The 25,782-nt window shown below is 43.3% G+C and overlaps 1 protein-coding gene across 1 annotated transcript in view; it reads right to left on the bottom strand.

Moving 5' to 3' along the window:
• LOC126256749 (ETS translocation variant 4-like) overlaps positions 1-12,169 on the bottom strand; it is a gene marked incomplete at its 5' end in the record, with an annotated part of 49,772 nt that extends 37,603 nt beyond the window's left edge. The window contains one exon of the mRNA XM_049955510.1: positions 12,035-12,169. Coding sequence (XP_049811467.1) covers positions 12,035-12,169 — 135 coding nt within the window. The remainder of the gene's footprint in view (positions 1-12,034) is intronic.
• Between the last annotated feature and the right edge of the window lie 13,613 nt (positions 12,170-25,782).

Raw genomic sequence — 25,782 nt, 5'->3', positions numbered from 1 at the left:
AAATAAATTTCTACTAAAATTCCGCGCGAACAGGCCTTAGAAGGCCCAACGGTATCGACCTACCTTCTTGTCATCTTCAACCGATAGGCGTCACTGGATGCGGATAAGGAAGGACATTTGGTCACCACACCACGCTACCGGCCGTTGTAAGTTTTCGTGATTGAAGCCACTATTTCTCAGTCAAGTAGCTCCTCAACTGATCTCACAAAGACTGAGTGTACCCCACTTGCTAACAGTGCTCGGCAGACCCCAGCGGTCACGCATCCAACTGCATGCCAAGTTCAACAGCGCTTATCTTGGTGATCTAGCGGGAACTGGTGTTACCACTGCGGCAAGTATGTTGAAGTATGAGCACAGGTTTGAAAAAATCTTTTCTGGAAGTACTTACTTATCTTGGGAGTAATCGCGTGTGATAGTCAAACGTTGACGACAAAGAGTATAGACAAGAAGAAAATGGAAGCTTTGTAATGTGGTGCTACGGAAGAATACTGAAGAAATTAACAGTAATTGCATGTGGCTCAATGGCCGAGTACAAGTCTTTCTATTAGGCTCCATTTTCGCGACTTGGGTGTTCCATAATCCACCCCAGTTATCCAACTGGTAAAAGGGAACCTACTGTTTAACGTGGAATAGGACCCAAGATTTCTCGTATTGTTAAGAGGTAAAATGTAGATTAAAGACAGCGTGAAAATTTTTGTTCTCCGACCGGGAATCGATTCCGCGACCTCTCAGTTTCCAAGCATTCGCTTTATCTTCCTTCTTCTTCTTCTTCCGTTGTATCTATCTGTTTCTTCGTCATTTTCCTTCAGCAGTTCTGCGCTGATATCGCATGACACCACTCTTACATCATCGATGAGTACTTCACTCAGTATTTTTTCTACACAGGATGGCCATGGCCGCTGACCGAACACGCTGAGCTACCGTACCGGTACCCCTAGACCACCGTGCCCGAGGAAGACTAACTAATGAAGAGATAATACATCGAACTGGTGAGTGGTAACTAAATGGCTCAATTTGAGCAAAAGAAAGGGTAGGCTGTAGGACGCATCTTGAGGCATAATGAAACAGTTAATTTGGTAATGGAGGGAAGTTTGGTGATAAAAATTGTAAATGGAAAGCAAACCTTGCCTGCCGTGAGCATATTCAAGCGAGCGTAGGTTGTAGTTGCGCTGAGATTAAGATGCTTCTGCATTATAAACTTGCATGGGGAGCTGCATCAAATCAGTCTTCGGACTGAGGACCACAGCAGCAACAACGTGTATCCTGAACCACACTGATTACGAAGTACAGGTGAGAATGTAGAATCTTGAAGACTGTTCGCTATAGATGTCTAACACATTAATACTTTGGTCTCCCACGTCAAAATTTTACTTTTTAGGCGGGCAGTAAGCTGTCGAATGATTTTTTTGAATTTAACAGTGACTTATTGTACGCACTACATATATTTCACTACCATGAAACTTTTGGATTTCTGGAAAGCAGTCTTTACGGTCTGTGGCACGTTGCGCGAGAAAACTAGGCGAATGAGCTAGGGTTTTAAACACACAGCAGACAGCGAGGGTGAGAAGTTGGCCTGCGTTGTCCCGCAGGACGTGTCAAGATGGAGCTGAGCTTCCAAGTTGGGGTGTAGTTGGCGCGATCGATATCCATTAAGAGAGTGGCAAGTGCGGACTCAACTGTGCCGATGCGGCCCACACTCAAAGGGCACGCGGGGGCCGCCAGGGGGGCACAGCACCACCCCCTACCCTGCTGCTCTCACCTCGAGGAACGCTCCCTGCACCGACTTCCCACTGTCCAACGACAAGGCAAACTTTCTCGTCTGGCATCCAATGCGAAAAACACTCTCCGATACATGCTTTTGCCCGACACAAAGAAAATGTATTGTTTCTTTTACTATTTATTTAAAAAATGTTACTGGAGAAGAAGTAATTAAAAATAGACACAAGATTTATTAGTGTTCTAGCAACAGGCACACTGTGTAAGAAGAAGCTTGGAGACATTTCAGCAGAAAGAAGTCTTATTAATGCAGTCCCAGAGATAATAATTTTATGTCGAAGAAGTTGAAATTTCAAGTAACGGCACATGATTTGTACTAGCAGCATAATTGAACTTCTTTGCGTATTGACTTCACTCTAAACTGCTGCCTTCTGAGAAGAACTGCCAAGTTTGATCTCCAAGAATTTAATAAGCGAGAAATTTAAAAACGAGTGATAGTTAAATTGGTGCCGGTCTAAAACTTACCTTTAACAGCAACTGAGGTAGCAAGATAATTACAGAAGAATGTTGAATAAATCCTTTTGACTGGAAACCATCTACTAATAAACAGAAATATGAAACGAAAAAAAAGTTTTACACTGGGCACTCACATTGACTAACTGAAGACGGGCAATTCAAACGTGGTATCTTCTCATATAACAGACGTTTAATTAAATATTGTAGCCAGGGATCACGACAGATTTCATATATGCGATAATTTCGGCACATTTCACACATAAATAACAATCACACGTATTCTAACTCAAAATTATTCATGAGAATGAATAAGGTCGAAGCAAAGAATAAAAATTTGTACCAAGGCCGGGATTTGAACCCGGATCTCCTGTTCTCTAAGCAGGTGAAACTCAATATGTCTTTGGAACATATCTCTGGAATATATAATTTCATAGGGAAATTATTAATTTAAAAGTGACTGTTGTTGATTAAAAATGATATACCTGTAATTGTAAATCAGAAATTCAAAGAAACATATATGAATAAATACAAATTGTCAGCCAGATATTTGCGAATGATCTTTGTAAAAAGAAATTGTGATTTATAATTTTGCATGTAATTAAAGTCTTGTACAGAACTATATAATCACTTTCAAATTATTTAGCTGTAAAACAAATAAATGTAGGAGCTGTTGGTTCACGTGACTGATCAGAACGAAAACTAGCTGCTGCGTCAGCAATATCATCCTATTGTATCAGAAAAATAAAAACACTTGTTTAATCTATGAGTGATTTAATGAAACACAGAGAGAGAGAGAGAGAGAGAGAGAGAGAGAGAGAGATCAGAGTCATATACGATTTAATATTTTAATGTGAAACGCCTTTATTTTGCTGGAGACGAAGCAAACGTACGAACAAGGCCAATAGTGGATTTACTAGTTTTTCTGTTCCAATTACTGTAATTAATTGACTTTAGAGCGCTTTGTGAGTCGGTGATTGTTACTACCTTAGGGATTTTGAGGTAGCTTGTGTATTTTACTACCTGAATAACAGCAAATACTTCAGACAGAAATATGGAAGCATCGCATGATAGTTGAAACTTCCTTTCTTCCACACTTTGTGGGCAGGAGAAAGCGCATCCTGTACGATTTTCCGTATTCATCTGTATGTATTTGAGCATATCCTGCCCACGTTTGTTAGAGGTACGACGTAGGTGAAATTTACCGATATTCGAGACATTCAAGAAAATAAATAGCGTCCATTGTGAGAATGCGTCTTTCCGCTCCTAGCTATATAGTAACGGCGTATTGGAGACACCGTACTGTCAATGTGATGAAATAACAATTGCTGATCAAATCATGTTCTATTTCAGTGCAAGCGCTGTGAGAAATGCAGAGTCGACTTTTTAAAGAAGCTCTCATGACTTGGTTACTGCCAGTCGCACTGCACTATCCCATTTCTTGGAGATACGACCAGAGTTGCATATGATGCCTTAGCCGGGTTTATAGCACAAGAAAGTATCAACATGTAAAAGGAATGGTGGCCATTGAAATTAACTGACTAACTGAATTAACTGCTCTAATACAAACGAGTGGTTACCTGTCAACTGAAGCTAGTAGTTTAAGTGAATACATGTAATATTTATACTATGAAAATAATTTTTCGATTGTATGCTCTAAAATGTATGTATGTTGAAGGTCAAATATTATCTTGCTATATTTTTCAGTTTTTAAATTTTGGATGGCTAAAAATAATGCGCACTAGAAACAGAAAATAAGTAAATAAAAAAATGTATGAACCGTTACTGTGGAAAACTGATTCGTGTAGTCTACTGCTGTATGGAACAGATTCTAAGAAGAAAGGAGGGACTGTGTTTTGACTGTTTGTAATACTTGTAATGGAAACGTTTATCACTTTCTGTGCTCTGTTTGTCTTAATAAATATGCGGAATCATGGACAACATTTCATTACATTCTAGAACTCGTATTTGAGCGAGTATTTGATTAATCTCTGTTCCTTTACTAAGTATATTTTACTTCTGAATTTTGTCTGGTTTCTTGTAGAAGAGCATTGTATATTATTCGCATGTATGACTGTAGCCAGTATTAAATGAAATATCGTATCACGACTCGTTGTATTGTTTATACAGCGGAAAAGATTTTTAGTTGAGCGAAAGACGTATTTTGGCGCAATGCAAAGATGATTCGCGCATTTAGATCGACAGTTACAAAGCTTTGGTGTGCGCTGTAGTTTGTCCGATCGCTTCTTCGCTGTGGTATATTCCTAGATTTTAGAGTTCCGTACCTCGATCGATAAAAACGGAACCCTTGCAGAGTCACTTCGTTATTGGACTATCTGTCTGTCTGTACGACTGTTAGAAGTAATGGGTAGACGTATGAAACTGAAATATATGTAACATACTAAGGTCAACGGTCCATTGGCGGTGTAAAAAAAACTGAAGCTTTTAACTCAAAGGAATGAAAAGATACGCCCATTTTTTCTCTTACTTTTATACTCGCAACTACCTCATGAAAACCTGTTGAATTAGAATTCTGAATTTGGCGAGAAGCAAGGTTTCACAGTACAATAAAAGTAAAAATCCGAAAATTGCTTATCTGCAATCATATCAATGAAAATTTTTTTTGTCATTTATTATCTGACTGTCTGTCTGTCCAACCGTCTGTTAAGATCCCGTTTCTCAAGAACAGGTAGACGTATCGAGCTGAAATACATATCGCATATTAAGGTCCATGGTTCTTTGGCGGTGTAATAAATGTAACCTTCTAAATCAATGAAATCAAAAGGTACGGCGATTTATGTCACGTGTTCTGATACTCGCAAACTCTCTCTCAAAAGGTAAACAGCACTTCCCTTTGGCCTAGAATCATGAAATTTTTCCAACACGGCGGGTTTCACAGTGCAACTAAAGGAAAAATCCCAAAAATTTTTAATTTGTAATTATATCACAAGAAAATAATTTTTTTTATCATTCTCGAAAGTCTTCGAATTCTAGAAACTGATATCTTGCCAATATCGATCTCGATTAATGCCAGTTCCTGAAAATTTGTAGATATGCTCTCGCTAGACAGTTAGAGTCTATCTTCGAGCGTCTGTCAAGTCAGGTCTTTCAGCATTTCTGTGACACTCTCCCATGAGTTAAACATACCTGTGAACTGTCACGCGTATGTTCGATGTCGCCTGGTCACATATACTTGAGCGGTATTCTAGGGTTCGTCGCACGAATATTTTGCAAGCAAAGTAAAGATTAAGGGGATTTGGAACGCCCTATCCCGACAATGTTAAATTTAATGAATTGGCTTCCCTGTATTTCAGGAAACACTGCAGCCATTGTCATGAAACATTTACATGACATTAAACTGTATGTTCTGAGTCTACTGAACTACAATAATTGCATTTCAGCCACTGCTTTCCGAAATGCCTTTTTTTTAACTGCACGGTTAAAATTCTGTGTACTTCTTTGTACGTTATCCTAAATAATATTAATTATACATAACATTATGTTCTTCTTTTAGTTAAATAGACTCAGGATATGTATGTTATTACCACCTGAAAATTTGAATACTCTACTCGAAGTGGTTTCTGAGATTCAGGGAAAAATTCAACAGAAAATGTAAATTTTCAGGAACGGGTTCTTAAGTCTCGAAAGATTGTAACTCAATATATGCTTTTTTTTAAATTTTTAGTCACTCAGAAGCACCCTGCACCATACTGTATATCATCCTCTTGATCTTTTCCAAGTTTTTTCTTCTTTTCTTCTTTCTGGACTGCTTAGTGGCCAACTGTGCTGCATAATCTGCTTTATCAATGCGAACCTTGTCCATCCGTTCAAGTTCTCTGATGCATTTTGGTCCAGGATTAATTCTCATATGCTGTAGCACTTTCACCCTACCAATGTTGCCATCATTAAATGCAATAGCAGCATCACTGACCCCCCCCCCCCCCCACTTTATGTGTTCATTCCAACGAACACATATTTTGGTAAGCTAGTCCATATAAGATTATTGAACGATTCATTGGGATTTTGAGTCTCACTTCTTCAGTAATTCAGGATTTGCCAGGTCTCTGTAAATAGGTTTTATGATATCCATGCCCGCTGCTAGAATGGAATGTTTATGGCTGTATGAATTGTTTGACTACTGGGCACTGCGGCAATTCCATCATGAGGGCACCAGGAGGGCAAAGGTGGTGTACTGGTTTTTCATCTGTTGACAGTCTGTGGAAGAAGGTAGCCTATATTGCCTGCTTCATTTTCAACAAATCCTCAGTATTATTTCTAATGGTCATCCCATAATACTGCTGTAGTTCATCAATCATTTTGTCTGTCATCCTGCCTCTTATGGTTTTACCATCAGAAAGTTTCTTGTCTCTCAAACTTTGTTTCAGCTTCCTCAACCTGGTACCCATCTTCTTCTGGACATGACATGACATTTAACCTTTATAATACAACAATCCACAGCCTTCTATATAAAAAATTACCTATTTTATTAGATCTTGAAGTAATGCACGTCAAAATTTTAATATTTTCAACCGGTGTAGATTATATTTAAAAAATAAAATACCTCCCGTGCGAGTTTATAAGTGCTATATATATATATATATATATATATATATATATATATATATATATATATATATATATATATTATTTTATTCGGAAAATTGCAAATTTGAAAATGAGATAAAAATCCAAAAACGTGAAAAATTTTTTTCCCCTTCTAACTCCCCATAAGAGACAGGAACAGCCGCTACACCTACTCCTCTAAAGTGTACAAACAACCATCTACGACTACTGTTAATAGATTCGAATTGATAAATATGGAAATTACTTGTAGGGTACTGCAAATAACCAGAAAAGCAGCTACTCTTGATGAAGACACTGCTCTTCCTCTTACACCTCTCAGTTGCTAGTTTATATAATACTTTCAACTAAGCATTAATGTAAGTTTACGCAGAAGACTATCAGCTGTCCCTGAGTCCAAATGCTATAATTACTTGTAGGAGTGACTAATAAAATGTTCTGTCACTTTAATTTTCAATATATGGACATTTTGAGTTTCCTACCTTATGGATTTTATCCAGATTTGACGCGGCAAGTTTACCGAGAAATTTTTATCCAAGGACTCCGTCACGAAAGACTTGGTACCCATTCTTATCTGATGTCTGCCGGAAATCTGTTAAATACTTTTGCGTTTGAACATAATACTTCATTCTGAATTCGACACAGGGATATATAGCTTATACAAAAATTGTTTTTACTTCTAGTATTTCGGTTTCGATTTTTCAAAGCTCATTTAAAAGGTAGTGTTACTGTTAACCAAAATTATTATTAGACAGTAAATATATTGTCACATAATGTTAAGAATCCCTTGGTTTTCACAGCTCACCCTAAATTCAATCTTATTGTTAACCAAAATTACCGTTACCTTTCGCAGGCAAGTGCTCTACCATCTGAGCTACCCAAGCACGACACCCGCCCCGTCCTCACAGCTTTACTTCTGCCAGTACCTCGTCTCCTAGCTTCCAGACTTTACAGAAGCTCTCCTGCACACAGTTTTAATCTGCCAGGAAGTTTCATACCAGCGCACACTCCGCTGCAGAGTGAAAATCTCATTCTAGAAATATCCCCCAGGCTGTGGCTAAGCCATGTCTCCGCAATATCCTTTCTTTCAGAAGTGCTAGTTCTACAAGATTCGCAGGAGAGCTTGTGTAAAGTTTGGAAGGTAGGAGACGAGGTACTGGCAGATGTAAAGCTGTGAGGACCGGGCGGGAGTCGTGCTTGGGTAGCACAGATGGTAGAGCACTTGCCCGTGAAAGGCAAAGGTCCCGAGTTCGTGCCTCGGTCCGACACACAGTTTTAATCTACCAGGAAGTTTCATATCAGCGCATACTCCGCTGCAGAGTATGCGCATTCTGAAAATTACCGTTAGGTAGTAAATATATTGACACATAAGTTTAAGTATCCCTAGATCCTCAGGACGCTGCTGTAAGATGTTCAATTTTTTGGCTTTAGTGTAGTACCACAAAAGATTTTGCCACAGCGAACTATTGCATGATAGTATGCAAAGTATACTAGCAATCCTGTCAGCAGGTCAACATAATAGGAGATATTTTTAAGTGCAACGCAGGAAGAGCCAAGCTTTTTGGTTAACTGACGCCTCCTCAATTTAGCGCATCTTGATGCCTAGGAATTTCACACTTTGAGCTTCGTCTGGTATATGTCCATTGATCTTTACTTCTGCTACCTGTTAGTCATTTTATTTTGTTTGGGGCTGAATAATATGGGTCATTATATGCTTAAGCTGTTTCATGCGAACTACTTGTAAGCCTATTCCATTGTTCTTGCTGCATTTGATATGGTTGTGTTTCAGCCTTCTATCGGTGTACCCGTGTCACTAAAAAACGTCAAAATTTTTGAAGAATTCTTCAATGTTCCTCGTAAACTATTTAGGTAGGACAAGAACAGGAGAGAAACATGCACAGCAACCTGAGGGACACAAGTTCTTATGTTCCTCTACTCTCAATTTAGTTTTATTCCTGTAGTAACATTTGTTAATGTGACTCTCTGTTTTATGTTGTCGAAATACTACTCCATCAATATAAGGGGGATGACTTTAACGTTATCACATTTTGCTGTTGTGAGTCCTTTATGGCAGGCAGACTGAGCAGTTGTTCATATGCTGACATAAAAATGATTCTGTATATTGTTGTAAGATATCTTCGAAACACGGGAAGGAGGGACATAAGTCTATAATTGTACGTCATTTGCATTTTAACTCGTTCTAAAGGAAAACTAGTGTCACTGTGCATTAAGAATATCTTTCGAAAAGAAGTAAGTTTCTTCATTACTGTGTGTTCTTGGCAAAATTCTTCTCATTGTTCGTTTCATAATCTTTCACTGAACGAGGTGACTGCATCTCTAGATATCTATGAAATTTTATTTTTCCCTTCTTGGAATAGGTAATGTTGGTGGATCATTTATTGCTGGCATTTGACCATCAGCATCAGACAAACCGTTTCTCATGTGGTTCCCATTATTTAACGGAAGAAGTTATATTTAGAGATAAATGATCAAATAGTGTTCTGTTATGCCATTCTACTTCTGATAGAAATGTTACTGTGGGAAAAAAATCAAAACTGGGCAATAGTAACTCTAAGTTTCCTCGATGAGGACTCTCCAGTTGGAAATCAGTATTGAAAGAACACCTACTGACTTTCCAGATGTTTCTCATAAGTTTTATCAGCACACTTTACAAATGCCCAATAAAATTTAAAACAAATTCCTCTGGGGACACTTAAACTGTCAGAACTGTTATCTTGTGTGTATCCAAGTCTGTTTGTTATTTTCACATTTTTTGTGAAGAGTAACAAAAATAAATAAGTTGGCTCCATCGTTTGGCTAGGACATTTAATCCCTTGGGGTTGGAGTGGCGGTAGGAAGGGGTGACGTGTAAAGCATAGCTCTGAAATGCTTGGAGCAGCTTCAACCGAACGTGGTAAACGTAATATAAGATTGGAAAAAGTAAGTCACCAGACAAGTAAGTAGTATGTGATATAGGTACTCGCTGCAACACCTCAGTTTAACTTCACAATCCTCTTGCTCAAGAATTGTCCAATATCAGCATTTGCTCATTTCTTAGATGTGTCGTATACCGATACAAAGGGATCTCCATATGTACCATTTTGTTAAAGCCGCCGGACCGAAAACAAAATTGTGGCTTGCAAAGTTTTTAGTGAGATTCTGAAAACTGGAAAATTAGCAAAACTTTTCAAACAGGCCAAGATAATTGTAATCCTCAAATTAGGCAGAGACATAACATACTTCTTACAACCGACCAGTGTCACTGCTCAGTATGAACTACTATAAAAGTTTATTCCAAATTACGTTCATGAGGTCATTGATCAAATCACCCATACCGAACAAGATGGATTTAGGAAGGAAATTTTGGAAATTTGTACTAAGTTCCTACGGGACCAAACTGCTGAGGTCATCGGTCCCTAGGCTTACACACTAGTTAATCTAACTTAAAGTAACTTAAGCTAAGGACAACACACAAACCCATGCCCGGTGGAGGACTCGAACCTCCGACGTGGGGAGCCGCGCGAACCGTGGCAAGACGCCCCAAACCGCGCGGCTACCCCGCGTGGCTGCTTTAGGAAGTATCGAAGCTGCTGCGACCAGGTCTTAACGTTGAAAACTCTTGTAGAAGCTGGATTTCAGCGAAGTCTCAAATAAGCTGCAGTTTTCGTGGAACTTACGACAGCTTATGACGCTATGTGGAGAGAGGATTGCCGGCCGCGGTGGCCAAGCGGTTCTAGGCGCTACAGTCCGAAACCGCGCGACTGCTACGGTCGCAGGTTCGAATCCTGCCTCGGGCATGGATGTGTGTGATGTCCTTAGGTTAGTTATGTTTAAGTAGTTCTAAGTTCTAGGGGACTGATGACCTCAGAAGTTAAGTCCCATAGTGCTCAGAGCCATTTGAACCAATTTTTTTTGGAGAGAGGATTGATGTTGAAGCTTAGTGAAATCATCCCATGTAAAGGCTGGTGTTTGTTTAACCTATGTATCCATGATAAGCCAGACATGGATTCCATGAAAATACAGTAAGCAGATGACTTAGCATTAGTCTCCCAGAGTAAAGACCTGATGCACTGTGAATGTGTGCTGAGAAGTGGTATACGGTCGCAGGTTCGAATCCTGCCTCGGGCATGGATATGTGATGTCCTTAGGTTAGTTAGGTTTAAGTGGTTCTAAGTTCTAGCGGACTGATGACCTGAGAAGTTAAGTCCCATAGTGCTCTGAGCCATTTGAACCATTTGAGAAGTGGTATGAAGAAGCTGAATGATTACTTCCATACATGGAGACTTCAGCCTTACCCAGATAAAACTGAGATTACTGCGTTCCATCTGAGTAATAAAGAAGCCCAAAGGTAGATGCATGCGACTTTCACTGGAATCGAAGTACCACATAACTACAATCCATTATATCTAGGAATCACTCTGGATCGGTCCTTGACATTCAAACAACTGTGCATCAAGTTATCTAAGAAACTTGGCTCAAGAGTAAATCTACTTTGCAAGATTGCCGGAAGCAGTTGGGTTGCGGACGTCAATACTCTACTCTCTGCTGCACTCGCTCTTGTGTATTCTGCTGGAGAGTATTGCGCTTCTGTGTGGGAAAACAGTGCCCACACAAGAAAGATTGATGTGCAGCTTAATGAGGCCATGAGAGTTACCACCGGTACTGTCAGCTTTAGTCCCACTCAGTGGCTGCCTGTCGAAGATAAACTTACTCAAAAAGATTACTTCTCATAAGAACTCTCCCTCGTATGATGTCCTACAAGGTCCACCAACAACTTGTCTGAAATCACGCAAACCACCCTAGGTTGATTAGAAAGTAGCAGTTCTTTTGACGTGACCACCAAATGGTGACAACACTGGAACGAACATCCGCCCAACAACGCTCACCTGGTTCGAGATCCAATAAAGGTCGAGGGATTGGAAGTACCATCCCAAATCTGGCCGAGACTGAACCGCATTAGGAATGGCCAAGGAATATGTGGTTACTCCATGAAGAAGTGAGGGTTCCCGAACATTTGTGCTGACTGCGATTGCGGAGCGGATGAACAAACAATAGATCACTTTGTTAAGGAGTGCAATCTTCGAACATTTGACGGTGATCTGAGGACTTCACATCAAGTAATTCAAAGTGCTCTTGACTGGTCGTCACATATGGACCTTTCCGTTTGATTGTAGATACTTTTGTGTACTAGGCGAGAGCTAGGCGAGAGCTGCGGCAGACTGACCTCCTCGGGCTCGACCAGCTTGAACTCCATGCCGCGGCCCGTCCAGGCGATGCACGAGGCGTTGCCCGGGTCGTCGAGCAGCGCGACCAGGAACTGCCACAGCTGCAGGGAGCCGCGCCGCTGCGAGTAGCCGCCCCCTCCGCCCCCGCCGCCGCCGCCGCCGCCACCGACAGCGGAAACAGCGGCTCGGCCTCCGCTGCCGGCGCTACCAGCCGCCTCCCAGCTGCTGGGCGGGCTCGCAGGCCGCGAACTCGTCGCGGTCGACTTGTACTCTGTACAGCAAAATCACATTGGTGGGTTGCCAGCATGCCTCGGTACAGCTTCACGGTATTCCGAACCAAGATTTCAGGTTCACTGAGACAACAAAAGCGAGTACTAGGAAAAACTTTCTCGGTATGGCAGAAAAAAATTAAAAGTTAAGCTAAAAACTGCGCTTATTTTTTGGACGCTACACGTCTCCCGATTTTCTTCCAATGAAGTACGGTTTTTAAAAGTCTGCAAAATACACATCTACAGCTGCGAAAAACTCCTCACTGAGTGAAAAAACTTTTCAGTCATGGCTGATATGAGATTGTTGGATGTCAGAGAGTATCAAATCTGAAAAATTAGGAACGAGTTCCGACAAATCGTACTTTACAGTCCTATTTTCTCGTTTCCGAAACAGGTCCCTTTGCCTGACGAAAACTATACTTTTTTCTTTGCTGTCTGTGTTAGTTTGTCATGGCAATTGGCCATGAATTCGTCATTAATTTGCTTTGCAGTGTACGTATATTTATACAGGGTGAAAAGTATTTAAATCGACAAACTCTGGGAGGTTGTAGGGGACATCAAAACAAATATTTTTCTCTACTGTCATTTTTTTCTATGAGGAGTATTTAAAACGTTAGAGGAAGATTTCTCTGGTGGGAAATTAATTAAACCAATAAACACTTCTCCATTTTTTTATGACCAAGAGACAATACATTAACACAATCCAATTTCAATTACAGTAGATTTTCAAAACTGCCTCCATTGACACGTAAACAAAGGTTACACCGTCGTATCATGTTCTGCCTGACACCTGCAAAAACCCCAGAAGTATCCTGAATTGTTCCTGCTGATGCTCTATCCGGGCAACCAGATCCTCTTCTGATGCAACAGGAGCTGCGTAAACAAGGTTGCGCATCTCTCTCCACACAAAAAAGGCCAGAGGGGATAGGGACATATCTGGGGATCGAGCAGGTCATGGTACAGGACCACCTCTACCAATCCACTTTTCTGGGAACCGTCGGTCCAGGAATCGACGCACACGACGACTGAAATGTGCCGGCGCCCCGTCATGTTGGAACCACATGCGTTGTCTTGTAGGGATCGGGACGTCTTCCAGCAATTCTGGCAATGCTCTGGCGAGAAAATTGTAATAGTGCCTGCCATTTAATGGCCTAGGTAGCAAATACGGTCCAATTAAACAGTCCCCAACAACACCGACGCACACATTAACGAAGAACCGCACTTGATGAGCGCTAGTAACTGTGGCATGTGTGTTATCTTCACTCCAAACATGCCAATTGTGCATGTTGAAGACTCCATCACCCCCAAACGTTGCTTCATCGGTAAACAACACAGAGGATGGAAATGTAGGATGCATTTCACACTGTTCCTGGTACCACTACGAAAACTGTGCTCTGGGTGGATAATCAACGAGTTCCAGGTTGTGGACACGCTGTAAGTGAAATGGACGTAACAACTGCTCTCGAAGGACTTTTCTTACGTTCGTCTGATTCGTCCGCATGTTACGTGCAATTGTACGAGTGCTGATTGAAGGATCCCGCTCCACATGCTACAAGACAGCTTCCTCAAATGCAGCATTCTTACCGTGCGACGGCGTCCCTGTCCAGGTAATCGCTAAATGACCCGGTCTCACGCAGACGCTGGTACACAGCAGCAAAGGACGTATGATGCGGGATACGGCGATTAGGATATTGTTGTCGATAAACCCGCTGTGCAGCTCGTCCGTTGTGGTGCGCTACGTAGTACGCACCAACCATATCAGTGTACTCACTCCAGATATATCGCTCCATTAGTAAACAGAGACAATGCACTACTGCACTAGTGGACAGCAGTTGCCTACAACTGAAGAGCGTAATACGCCCTCTATGAACTGAAGATCGTAATACGGCCTCTAACAACTGAAGAATGCAATACGGCCTCCACTGGTTTAAATAATCCTCATAGGAAAAATTGACATTAGGGAAAAATATTTGTTTTGATGTCCCCTACAGCCTCACAGAGTTTATCGGTTTAAATACTTTTCACCCTGTATACATTGATCTGCAACCGTAAATTGAGTGTGCTGTACATAGGGACAAGAAGAAATTTTTTTAATTGGTAATGAAAGATGTATTTTTCTGCGTTGCCCCATTTTAAGTTCTTGTACTTTCTCCGAAATTTCTCCAGTCAATAGATTCCATCCCTGAAGAGGAATTCTGGAACGTATAGTAAACCATCCAACTACGGCTGTCGTAATTACTATAATCCATACTAATAATAAATCTGTAAAGCCGTCGTATCTGTCTGTATGTCTCTGAACACGCTAATCTCCAAAAATACTTGACGAATTTTCGTGGGGCTTTCGCACGTAACTTCAGAATATCCTGGTGCGCCGTATAGGCTTCAGTTGATCAAAATCGGATCACAAAAAAAGATATCGTGATTTAAAGTTGTACTAAAGCTTTCTTGTCTGTCTGTCTGTATGAACGCGCTAATCTCCAAATCGACTGGACAGATTTTTGTAGGTTTTCACTTGTAATTTCAGGTTAGCTAGGGGCCCGTAGAGACTATATTTCATCAACATAGGACCATGAAAAGGGTACTCATACATATAAAAATGTATGCATGCATACACTCCTGGAAATGGAAAAAAGAACACATTGACACCGGTGTGTCAGACCCACCATACTTGCTCCGGACACTGCGAGAGGGCTGTACAAGCAATGATCACACGCACGGCACAGCGGACACACCAGGACCCGCGGTGTTGGCCGTCGAATGGCGCTAGCTGCGCAGCATTTGTGCACCGCCGCCGTCAGTGTCAGCCAGTTTGCCGTGGCATACGGAGCTCCATCGCAGTCTTTAACACTGGTAGCATGCCGCGACAGCGTGGACGTGAACCGTATGTGCAGTTGACGGACTTTGAGCGAGGGCGTATAGTGGGCATGCGGGAGGCCGGGTGGACGTACTGCCGAATTGCTCAACACGTGGGGCGTGAGGTCTCCACAGTACATCGATGTTGTCGCCAGTGGTCGGCGGAAGGTGCACGTGCCCGTCGACCTGGGACCGGACCGCAGCGACGCACGGATGCACGCCAAGACCGTAGGATCCTACGCAGTGCCGTAGGGGACCGCACCGCCACTTCCCAGCAAATTAGGGACACTGTTGCTCCTGGGGTATCGGCGAGAACCATTCGCAACCGTCTCCATGAAGCTGGGCTACGGTCCCGCACACCGTTAGGCCGTCTTCCGCTCACGCCCCAACATCGTGCAGCCCGCCTCCAGTGGTGTCGCGACAGGCGTGAATGGAGGGACGAATGGAGACGTGTCGTCTTCAGCGATGAGAGTCGCTTCTGCCTTGGTGCCAATGATGGTCGTATGCGTGTTTCGCGCCGTGCAGGTGAGCGCCACAATCAGGACTGCATACGACCGAGGCACACAGGGCCAACACCCGGCATCATGGTGTGGGGAGCGATCTCCTACACTGGCCGTACACCACTGGTGATCGTCGAGGGGACACTGAATAGTGCACGGTACATCCAAACCGTCATCGAACCCATCGTTCTACCATTCCTAGACCGGCAAGGGAACTTGCTGTTCCAACAGGACAATGCACGTCCGCATGTATCCCGTGCCACCCAACGTGCTCTAGAAGGTGTAAGTCAACTACCCTGGCCAGCAAGATCTCCGGATCTGTCCCCCATTGAGCATGTTTGGGACTGGATGAAGCGTCGTCTCACGCGGTCTGCACGTCCGGCACGAACGCTGGTCCAACTGAGGCGCCAGGTGGAAATGGCATGGCAAGCCGTTCCACAGGACTACATCCAGCATCTCTACGATCGTCTCCATGGGAGAATAGCAGCCTGCATTGCTGCGAAAGGTGGATATACACTGTACTAGTGCCGACATTGTGCATGCTCTGTTGCCTGTGTCTATGTGCCTGTGGTTCTGTCAGTGTGATCATGTGATGTATCTGACCCCAGGAATGTGTCAATAATGTTTCCCCTTCCCGGGACAATGAATTCACGGTGTTCTTATTTCAATTTCCAGGAGTGTATGTCTATGTATGTACAACGTATGTATGCATGTTCCACATCTCCTCCGAAACCACTTGCCCGCTTTCAACCACACATATCACTTACTGTCTTTAAAGAATCGCTGTGCGGGAAAAACAACCTACATATCAAAGGGGTAAGAGTGGAGGTGAAAAAGAAGTTTAGGCCGCGGCCTGCGAATACCCAGATATTATTATTCATGCAGTATTTGAGAACGAGTGCACTTTAATGACTTGCAGCAAATTTTACACATACTTTCTAACCTTTACGAAACTTGTTCTCGCTGACACATTCCACATACAATTAGCAGTACGGCAGTAATAAACTTAACACGTCATGCCTGATGCGAAAATGAGGTGCGAAAATGTAGCAAGCGATAAAAGGGGAAAAAAATTATCGCTTGCTACATTTTCGCTGCTCATTTTCGTATCAGGCACGACATTTTAATTTATTACTTCTTTACTATTAATTGTATTGGCGACACATTTTGCAGACAGTGTTCACATAATACTGCTGAACGTACCTGCAAAATTACAAGGGCTATTCCGAAAGTTAGGTCCGATCGGTCGCGAAATGGAAACCACGGGGAAAATCCGATGACGCTTTGCATAGGTATGTTAGACAGTGTGACTAGCATGCCTGTCAATCGCGTCAGGTAGCTCTTTTTCAGTTCTGAGCGCACAGTGAGCTCGTAAAGATGCCTAGGAAATAGCGTCTTCCGCCAAGTATGAGTGCCTGTGGGATATTTCGCCTGATTTCATGCAGCTCACACAACGTAACTGTCATGCATTTCCTTCTTCATGGCACTTCTCGGCGGCACACTATAGGGGCAATGAGGGCACACCTGCAGCCTTTCTGATGGGAATGTCTGATCACCCACCATACAGCCTGGACTTGTTTCCTTCTCATTTTCATCTCTACTTACATAAACCGCTGGCTAGAAGGCAACATTATGGCATAGACAAGAAGCTGACCAAACCAAAGTCCTGACACAGACTTCCAAATACTGGGACTTTGTCATCAAAGAAGCATAGAGATCAGAGAAAGGGAGCCACAATTAAATCGTGACAGCGGTTACATCCTTAGCAAGGCGTGGGAACCCACGATCACCCGGATTAAGAAGAAAAAGGATATTTCCCAGAGTGTACCGACTTCGGGGGAGGAGGGAAGAATAACGAGAGCGGTGCCGGCAAACCCTCCTGAACGAAAAGACCCAGGACACAGCGGCCAGACGGCGGGAGAACGGACGCTGTACCTGGACCGCGCGCGGGGCGCGGACCGCATCGACTCATAGGAAGCGCCTGAGGGTGGAGGGAGATTGTCCTATATATACATGGCGCCGGTCAGTACATCAGCGCATCTGGTGATGGCAACGTGGTCGATTGCCGAAATATTGTGTTCACCCGAGATTTATTTCATCATAAAATACGCCTGGAGAAATTGAAGAATCACAGGCTGTAGATCGACGTAGAGAACTGGCAGAAAAGCGCAGGCGGCTGCCTTCTATAACGAGGGTATTGGAAATCTGGTACAATACTATGACAAATGTCTCAGTCAGTGCACCGACTGTTTAGAGAAGTAGCTGAAAAGTGCAGCTAACTCATGTAAATAAAACATTTTTTATTTTCACTATGGTTTCCATATCGCGACAGATATGACCTTAGCTTCGGAATACCCCTGGTATATCACTGCACGACACATAATTTACGATGTATGATGTCACGAACAGAGATGCATGGAAAACTGCCGTATCTTGCACGGCGTTTAAATTTAGTATTACTTGCCTGTTGGGCAGATTTCGATGAAATATGGTAAGGAGATAGTTTGAACCCAGAGGAAGAACAAAGGCTACTTTAGAAAGTCTGTAGTACAAGAGGGGACTGATGACCTCAGATGTTAAGTCCCATAGTGCTTAGAGCCATTTGAACCATTTGTGGTACAAGATACTTACTAATTTGAAGAATAGTAAGCGAATTAGGGAAAAATATTTGCTCGTTGAAAAAGTTCTTTACTCTTTGCTTATCATCTTTACGATATCTGTCAAAATGCTATTCTTGGTTGATATGTGCCACGTGATACGACTGAAAGTAACGAATACAATGCTTATACAATCCTGAGTGTGTTTAATCCATACTTCCACACTACTGTATAATGTACACGTTGTATGACATAGAGCTACTATGAGCACCATCAGTATCTAGAACGAAAGCACTGACAAGGAACCCCTTGACTGCGAGGTCTGAAAGGCCAGTGATGTTTACTGCATTCGACGTCCCACATATTTTCTACCACGCAACCACAGTATTGGCTACTCACGGCAACAGGTGGAGGGACTGAAGGTATCCACTGGTGAGCACAGCAAGAGGCTCCGGAGCGTCGTTGAACTGTTTAGTCTATGAGTAGCTCACAACAGCACTACGCTGCAAATGCTAATGGTGCTGACACAAAGCAGAGCAAGGACAACGATAAACAAAGTAAACATCGCATTATATCTATAACAACAGTTGCCGAAGCTGACATCTAGTCAGAAAGGAACCCAAGTAATTTCGCATACTCGGAAAGAATTGGCAGATGAAATATTAGCGTTTCTGCAAGATGAGTTAGTGGAATGTATGGTGTCGTATACGCTTGACTGTGCGGACAATGTACGTGAGGAGTACATTAATGAAGATACGTGCTTAAGAAGTGAAAGTGATATTGAAACTGGTGTCGAGCCATGTAGTTCGTCATCCTTGTTGGACAGGTAATGACAGTTCGCGTCTCCAGTGAAACATAGTAAAGGACAACCGTTCTCCAAGGAGCAGATGCTAAACATAATTACGTACATGGAAGTTCATCCGCTGATAAAAAAAGGCAAAAACAAATTTGAACAGATTTTGAATAAGACCGCAGCAATATGACCGTATAGTGCGTAACAAAACCTACGGATATTCAAGGGAGGACAGGGCGCACTTGTTACAAAAACTGATGTTTGCGCGTTTCAAGGATGCTCAACACAATTTATAGGAGGTGCATGACACCAACCTACTGCGCTATGCACATCAAATTGCTTGCAACATAGATTACAGCCATTTCAAGGGAAACAGTGGATGATTGCATAACCTCAGTGCTACAGAACTGGAAGACGTAAGATATTTCAAACAAAGCGTCGACTTGAGGATGCTCAGCAAAACGCGAAATCAACCCAAAGATTTGTAGATGAGGTAAACAAACTTATCCTGTCGTTCAATAAGGAATTTGTGTCAACTTCGACCCACTGGGTTTTGAAGAGGAAATGCATGTGAAAGGAGCCCTGATAATTGGAGATAGCAAGAGAGTTGTATCAAGATCAACTAACATCAGTGTCTTAAAGAATTCGTATACAATAATGCTGACAGTTAAAATGGATCCTAAATTGGCTGGAAAGTTCCTGATTGTGCTGCGACAAGTTGGAGGTGCTCTGTCCTCTACGATTCTTTCTCGTGTGGGTGATCTTGCAAGAACAGTACGAAATATTTAGGTCACAACAAGCACGAGTGGGGAAATGGGTGTAAGAGAACTACAACTATGGTACGAGCACTGGTTTTGGTCAATAGTTGGTAAAAATAACTCGATTTTGCTTGCTTCCTGGCTTGCGTGTAAAAATCAGGCTCCTTTGGAGCAAACTATCCTTCCTGAAAAGTGAATGACAATGCAATTCATACCACCTGGAACCACTGGACAAATTTAGTCTCTGGATGTTTGTTTTTTTCCGGGTCCATGAAACATGTTATCGCACTATCTGCAGCTAGACCTTAAAGGACAGCCAGTTTCACGATAAGCTCCACGACCGACTGTTTCGCATTTGGTTGCATGTCATCATATCTCATCAGTTTTCATCACCTCGTTACCCAAGTATGATTCTATATATATTCCTTAGTAGTGGATATCCAGCTGAAGGTCCTGCAAGATTTGTAACTCCCACGGGGTTTGTCTTCGATCTTGATACTGCCAACCTTTGTGACCACTGTGGCACGCCATTTTTCATTCGGTGTTCTTGGTGTTAGTTAATGGTTTGTTTTGAACATTTGTTAAATGTCGACGAGATCCATTTTGTGAAGTGTAATACATACATCCCATAGGTTGACCTCTGAAGTTCTCGGACAGTAATTTTCTGTCGCCTTCCTGATGCACAAGAATGAGTCATTAGCACATAATACACTCCTGGAAATGGAAAAAAGAACACATTGACACCGGTGTGTCAGACCCACCATACTTGCTCCGGACACTGCGAGAGGGCTGTACAAGCAATGATCACACGCACGGCACAGCGGACACACCAGGAACCGCGGTGTTGGCCGTCGAATGGCGCTAGCTGCGCAGCATTTGTGCACCGCCGCCGTCAGTGTCAGCCAGTTTGCCGTGGCATACGGAGCTCCATCGCAGTCTTTAACACTGGTAGCATGCCGCGACAGCGTGGACGTGAACCGTATGTGCAGTTGACGGACTTTGAGCGAGGGCGTATAGTGGGCATGCGGGAGGCCGGGTGGACGTACCGCCGAATTGCTCAACACGTGGGGCGTGAGGTCTCCACAGTACATCGATGTTGTCGCCAGTGGTCGGCGGAAGGTGCACGTGCCCGTCGACCTGGGACCGGACCGCAGCGACGCACGGATGCACGCCAAGACCGTAGGATCCTACGCAGTGCCGTAGGGGACCGCACCGCCACTTCCCAGCAAATTAGGGACACTGTTGCTCCTGGGGTATCGGCGAGGACCATTCGCAACCGTCTCCATGAAGCTGGGCTACGGTCCCGCACACCGTTAGGCCGTCTTCCGCTCACGCCCCAACATCGTGCAGCCCGCCTCCAGTGGTGTCGCGACAGGCGTGAATGGAGGGACGAATGGAGACGTGTCGTCTTCAGCGATGAGAGTCGCTTCTGCCTTGGTGTCAATGATGGTCGTATGCGTGTTTGGCGCCGTGCAGGTGAGCGCCACAATCAGGACTGCATACGACCGAGGCACACAGGGCCAACACCCGGCATCATGGTGTGGGGAGCGATCTCCTACACTGGCCGTACACCACTGGTGATCGTCGAGGGGACACTGAATAGTGCACGGTACATCCAAACCGTCATCGAACCCATCGTTCTACCATTCCTAGACCGGCAAGGGAACTTGCTGTTCCAACAGGACAATGCACGTCCGCATGTATCCCGTGCCACCCAACGTGCTCTAGAAGGTGTAAGTCAACTACCCCGGCCAGCAAGATCTCCGGATCTGTCCCCCATTGAGCATGTTTGGGACTGGATGAAGCGTCGTCTCACGCGGTCTGCACGTCCAGCACGAACGCTGGTCCAACTGAGGCGCCAGGTGGAAATGGCATGGCAAGCCGTTCCACAGGACTACATCCAGCATCTCTACGATCGTCTCCATGGGAGAATAGCAGCCTGCATTGCTGCGAAAGGTGGATATACACTGTACTAGTGCCGACATTGTGCATGCTCTGTTGCCTGTGTCTATGTGCCTGTGGTTCTGTCAGTGTGATCATGTGATATATCTGACCCCAGGAATGTGTCAATAAAGTTTCCCCTTCCTGGGACAATGAATTCACGGTGTTCTTATTTCAATTTCCAGGAGTGTATTTTTCTTGTCATAATCGTTAACACAACACTTTCAAATGAGTCTTACTAAACACTGGACCTGCGACATCGCATGTAAGGGTTTCCTTGTTAGTGACTGGTAAGAAACTTTACACGTAATTTCAAATCTTTCTGGAAAATCTTCTCGCTTACAACCCCACAAAATGATGAAAGGAAAAACGTTTATCGCTTACTACATTTTCTCTGTTCATGCAGTAAAGCTGACGCATCAGTCATGACAATTTATTGCTCCTTTACTACTAACTCAATTCGCAACACATTTTGCAGACAGTTTCATCATACGGAACAATATATGAGCAAAATTATAACATTTTACGGATCAGAGTTCGGGAGATATGACGTCATAAACACCGAGATGCGTGAAAAACCGCTGCATCGGGCATGAAGTTTGTGTTTATTGCTTCTTTGATACATTCAATAGACAGTATCCACATCTACCGCTGAATGCACCTACAAAATTATATCACTGTACGGCACAATGAGAGGCGGGGGGATGGACATAGAAATGAAAGAGGAGGAGAGGGACAGAGAGAGGGGGAGTAGCAGATGGGTAGAGAGAGGGGCAGAGAGGGATGGACAGAGAGCTGGGGCTGGAGGAGGTGGACAGAAGAAGGGGGAGAAGGAGATGCAGAGAAACGGGACAGAGAAGATGTACAGAGAGATGGGGAAGGAGGAGATTGACTAGAGAACTGAAGTATATAAACAGGCAACGACGGATACTAAAATACTTAAAAATATTTTCAGGTACAAATTTCTTTAGATGTGGAAATAGATCAACGTCGGTGGGTGCCAAATCTGATGGATAAAGCTAATGATCCAGAAATTCGTAATAGAAATTTTCAGTTTTAATTCCTTCGCCCATCCACCATGGATTCGTATACATGACATGTAAAGAAATGTGTATCTTAGTGTATTAGAAATTCGAAGCTACAACACCTTTAGAAAGGATTCCCTCAAATGCCTGCTTGTCAGCTGTTATTATTACTTCTCGTAGCACAAATTTGCAGTTGCACAGCATCGGATGCGCTTTTCGTCGAGAAACATTATTTTTCCTTAGCTTGTTAACGTTCTTGTCATTAGCACCCGCATACTGGTATTTTAAGATATGTAGCAAATACTCTGCATAAAAGAGAAAGTAATATACAAGTAAATGCAATAACAGTAACACATAGTCAAATAAATAGAAAACATCAGTACATAAAAATGTGTGACAATATATGAGGACAGCTCCAAAACTGATTTGAAAATCTGTCTGTTTGAAAATTAGCCTGCAGAACCAGCTAATTGTTCTTTTCCATCACTTTTGGTTGAAGTTGGGAAGACAGGGAAATAACGTAATAGGCATTTTACACTGAGTGACATCGTCCAAAATAATTTTCACGCATGATACGACCTCTCATGTAGAAATCTGGCGGACTTTTGCATGTACCCGTACGCCACAACGACCACAGACCTCTCTTCCGGCCACTGGTCATCCCAATAAAGGATGACTATGCGTTCCAGCAGTGAGGTCACGGCATATACGGGGGTTAGTGTGCCACAGTAGACGTCGTGGCAGCCTTGTTGAGTGAGGCATCTACCACTTAGTTGTCTCGCATTCCTGCTTGCTCTCGTGCCCAATAGAATGCCACCTAATGCTATAAATATTGTAAGCGGTCGGGAGACCTTGTTCAACGTTCAGATTTCTCTGCTGATTACTTACACTGGATAGCATGAAGGTCACTCAAGGGTTCGGATCAAGTGGTTTCTGTAGCTCGAATAGGTTCCAGCTACTACAGTTTCCTCGAGATCGAACATACTTCAACGATTTACGTTGTGAATTGATTCGGCAATTAAACATATATTTGCGGCAAAACACAAAGTTATTAAGGCTATCTTCATGTTCAGCAAATAGGCGCATAGTTGTGATGCGTAGATAAGAATATGGTTTTCCTTTATTGTGAATGTCGCCATACTGTTCGAACAACGGTGCTGTTGTGTGGTAAAAGTTATCTTGATGGTACCAAGGTCTCACAATCTGTCTCTGCAGACATTAAGAAAAATTGAAGAAAATGGATGTGTGAAAAACAAACTACGCCGAAGAAAATGAATAGCAACACAAAATTCACATTTTATTACGAGGCAAGTAGGATCACTTAAAGGACCGTTCCTACATACTCCATCCTTTCCACATTTCGCTCTATCAATAGTTTCATGACAACGAATTCCAAGATAGGTTACTGTTCTCCAAATAGTGACAACGGAAACTGCAAAGTGATGCGACGCTTCTATACAAGATTTTGGTGACGGGTGAAGCATCCTTTACAAACCATGTGCATGTAACACCTTACTGTTCATATGAAACAAAAATATCTCTTAAGCTGTCAGTAATAAAAGGAAGGAATGTGATTTTGGCTGACTAGGCAAGTTGCTTGGTGTAAATGATAAATATTTCAGAGTTTAGTCGCATATTTACTTACGTAAAAGAGACAACTACCGTGAGTGAGTGACTCCGAATGTATATTAAACCTGTTCCCGACCTCACGTGACCACCAAGTTCTAGTTGAATTTCAGCGCAGTTTTCGACTGGAGGAAGACCACGCGTTCAGACGTGAATTAAAAACAGGCAGAAGGTGTACGAAATCTAGAATAAAAATGATATAACACTATAGCTAATGGAAAACTCTTGCATCGAAACTATGCGGACATCCTCACTCGCTCTGACATTATACTCAACAGATACTTGGACTTTCGAGTTGTCACTATGAGAATGGTATATGTCGCATACACATGAATACGAGTGGGCAGATACAGTACTCTTTATCCAGAACACTGGACACGTATTCAAGAGGACGGATGTTCGAGAAATTGCAAGGACACCATTATATAGGTACTATATCTGCGGTCGGTTTTCAAAAAATGGTTCAAGTGGCTCTGAGCACTATGGGACTTAACATCTGAGGTCATCAGTCCCATAGAACTTAGAACTACTTAAACCTAAGGACATCACACACATCCATGCCCGAGGCAGGATTCGAACCTGCGACCGTAGCGGTCGCGCGGTTCCAGACTGAAGCGCCTAGAACCACACGGCCACACCGGCCGGCGGTCGGTTTTCTTTTGAAAAGTACACTGGCTGACAAAAAAAAAAAAAAAAAAAAGAAATAGTGAATCACGAAGAACCAAGAAGGGGAGGAGAAAATGAAACGAAACTTCACGGTTTGAGAGAACATGTGATCGTATTTCAGTGATTATAAAACAGAATCAAATTTACAAAGAACTAATGTATATGAGTTGCACGTCTTTGGCCAGAATGCGTGCACTGATCCGGCAGGGAAGGGTGTCATAAAGCCGTTGTATCATCTCCTGAGGCCAGGTGGTCCACAACTGTTCTAATTGGTCCTTGCTATACTTTACACTTGCATTGGGACGGAGGTGAGACCCGAGCTGGTCCCAGGAGTACCTCACCGTCACGCATACAGTTCGTAGAGACGTGTGCCATGTGTGGTCGAGCGCTGGCCTGTAGAAAATTGGCTCCTCGACACTGTCCCAAGGAAAGGTACCAAAGATGAACGTAAGGTCGCAGCGACGTACCGATGTGACTTCAGCGCTCCCAATAACTCCCGATCATGACCTAAAGTCGTACCTGATGGCTACCCATACCACGTCACCAGGAGTGCCACCGCTGTCGCTCTCCAAAACATCGAAGGTAGCTCTTCCCAGGTCGTCACCATACTCGCCGACGACGGTCATCTCAGATAGCGTAGAACTGCGATCCGTCACAGAAGGCAATGTCACGCCATTCGTCAGCAGTCCGTGCCTCCCGGACACGACACCACCCCAAAT

The sequence above is a fragment of the Schistocerca nitens genome, chromosome 1 (genome assembly GCF_023898315.1).
Source record: "Schistocerca nitens isolate TAMUIC-IGC-003100 chromosome 1, iqSchNite1.1, whole genome shotgun sequence".
NCBI lineage: Eukaryota > Metazoa > Arthropoda > Insecta > Orthoptera > Acrididae > Schistocerca > Schistocerca nitens.
The sequence above is the reverse complement of the archived record's forward strand: the minus strand, read 5'-3'. Positions and strand labels throughout refer to the sequence as shown.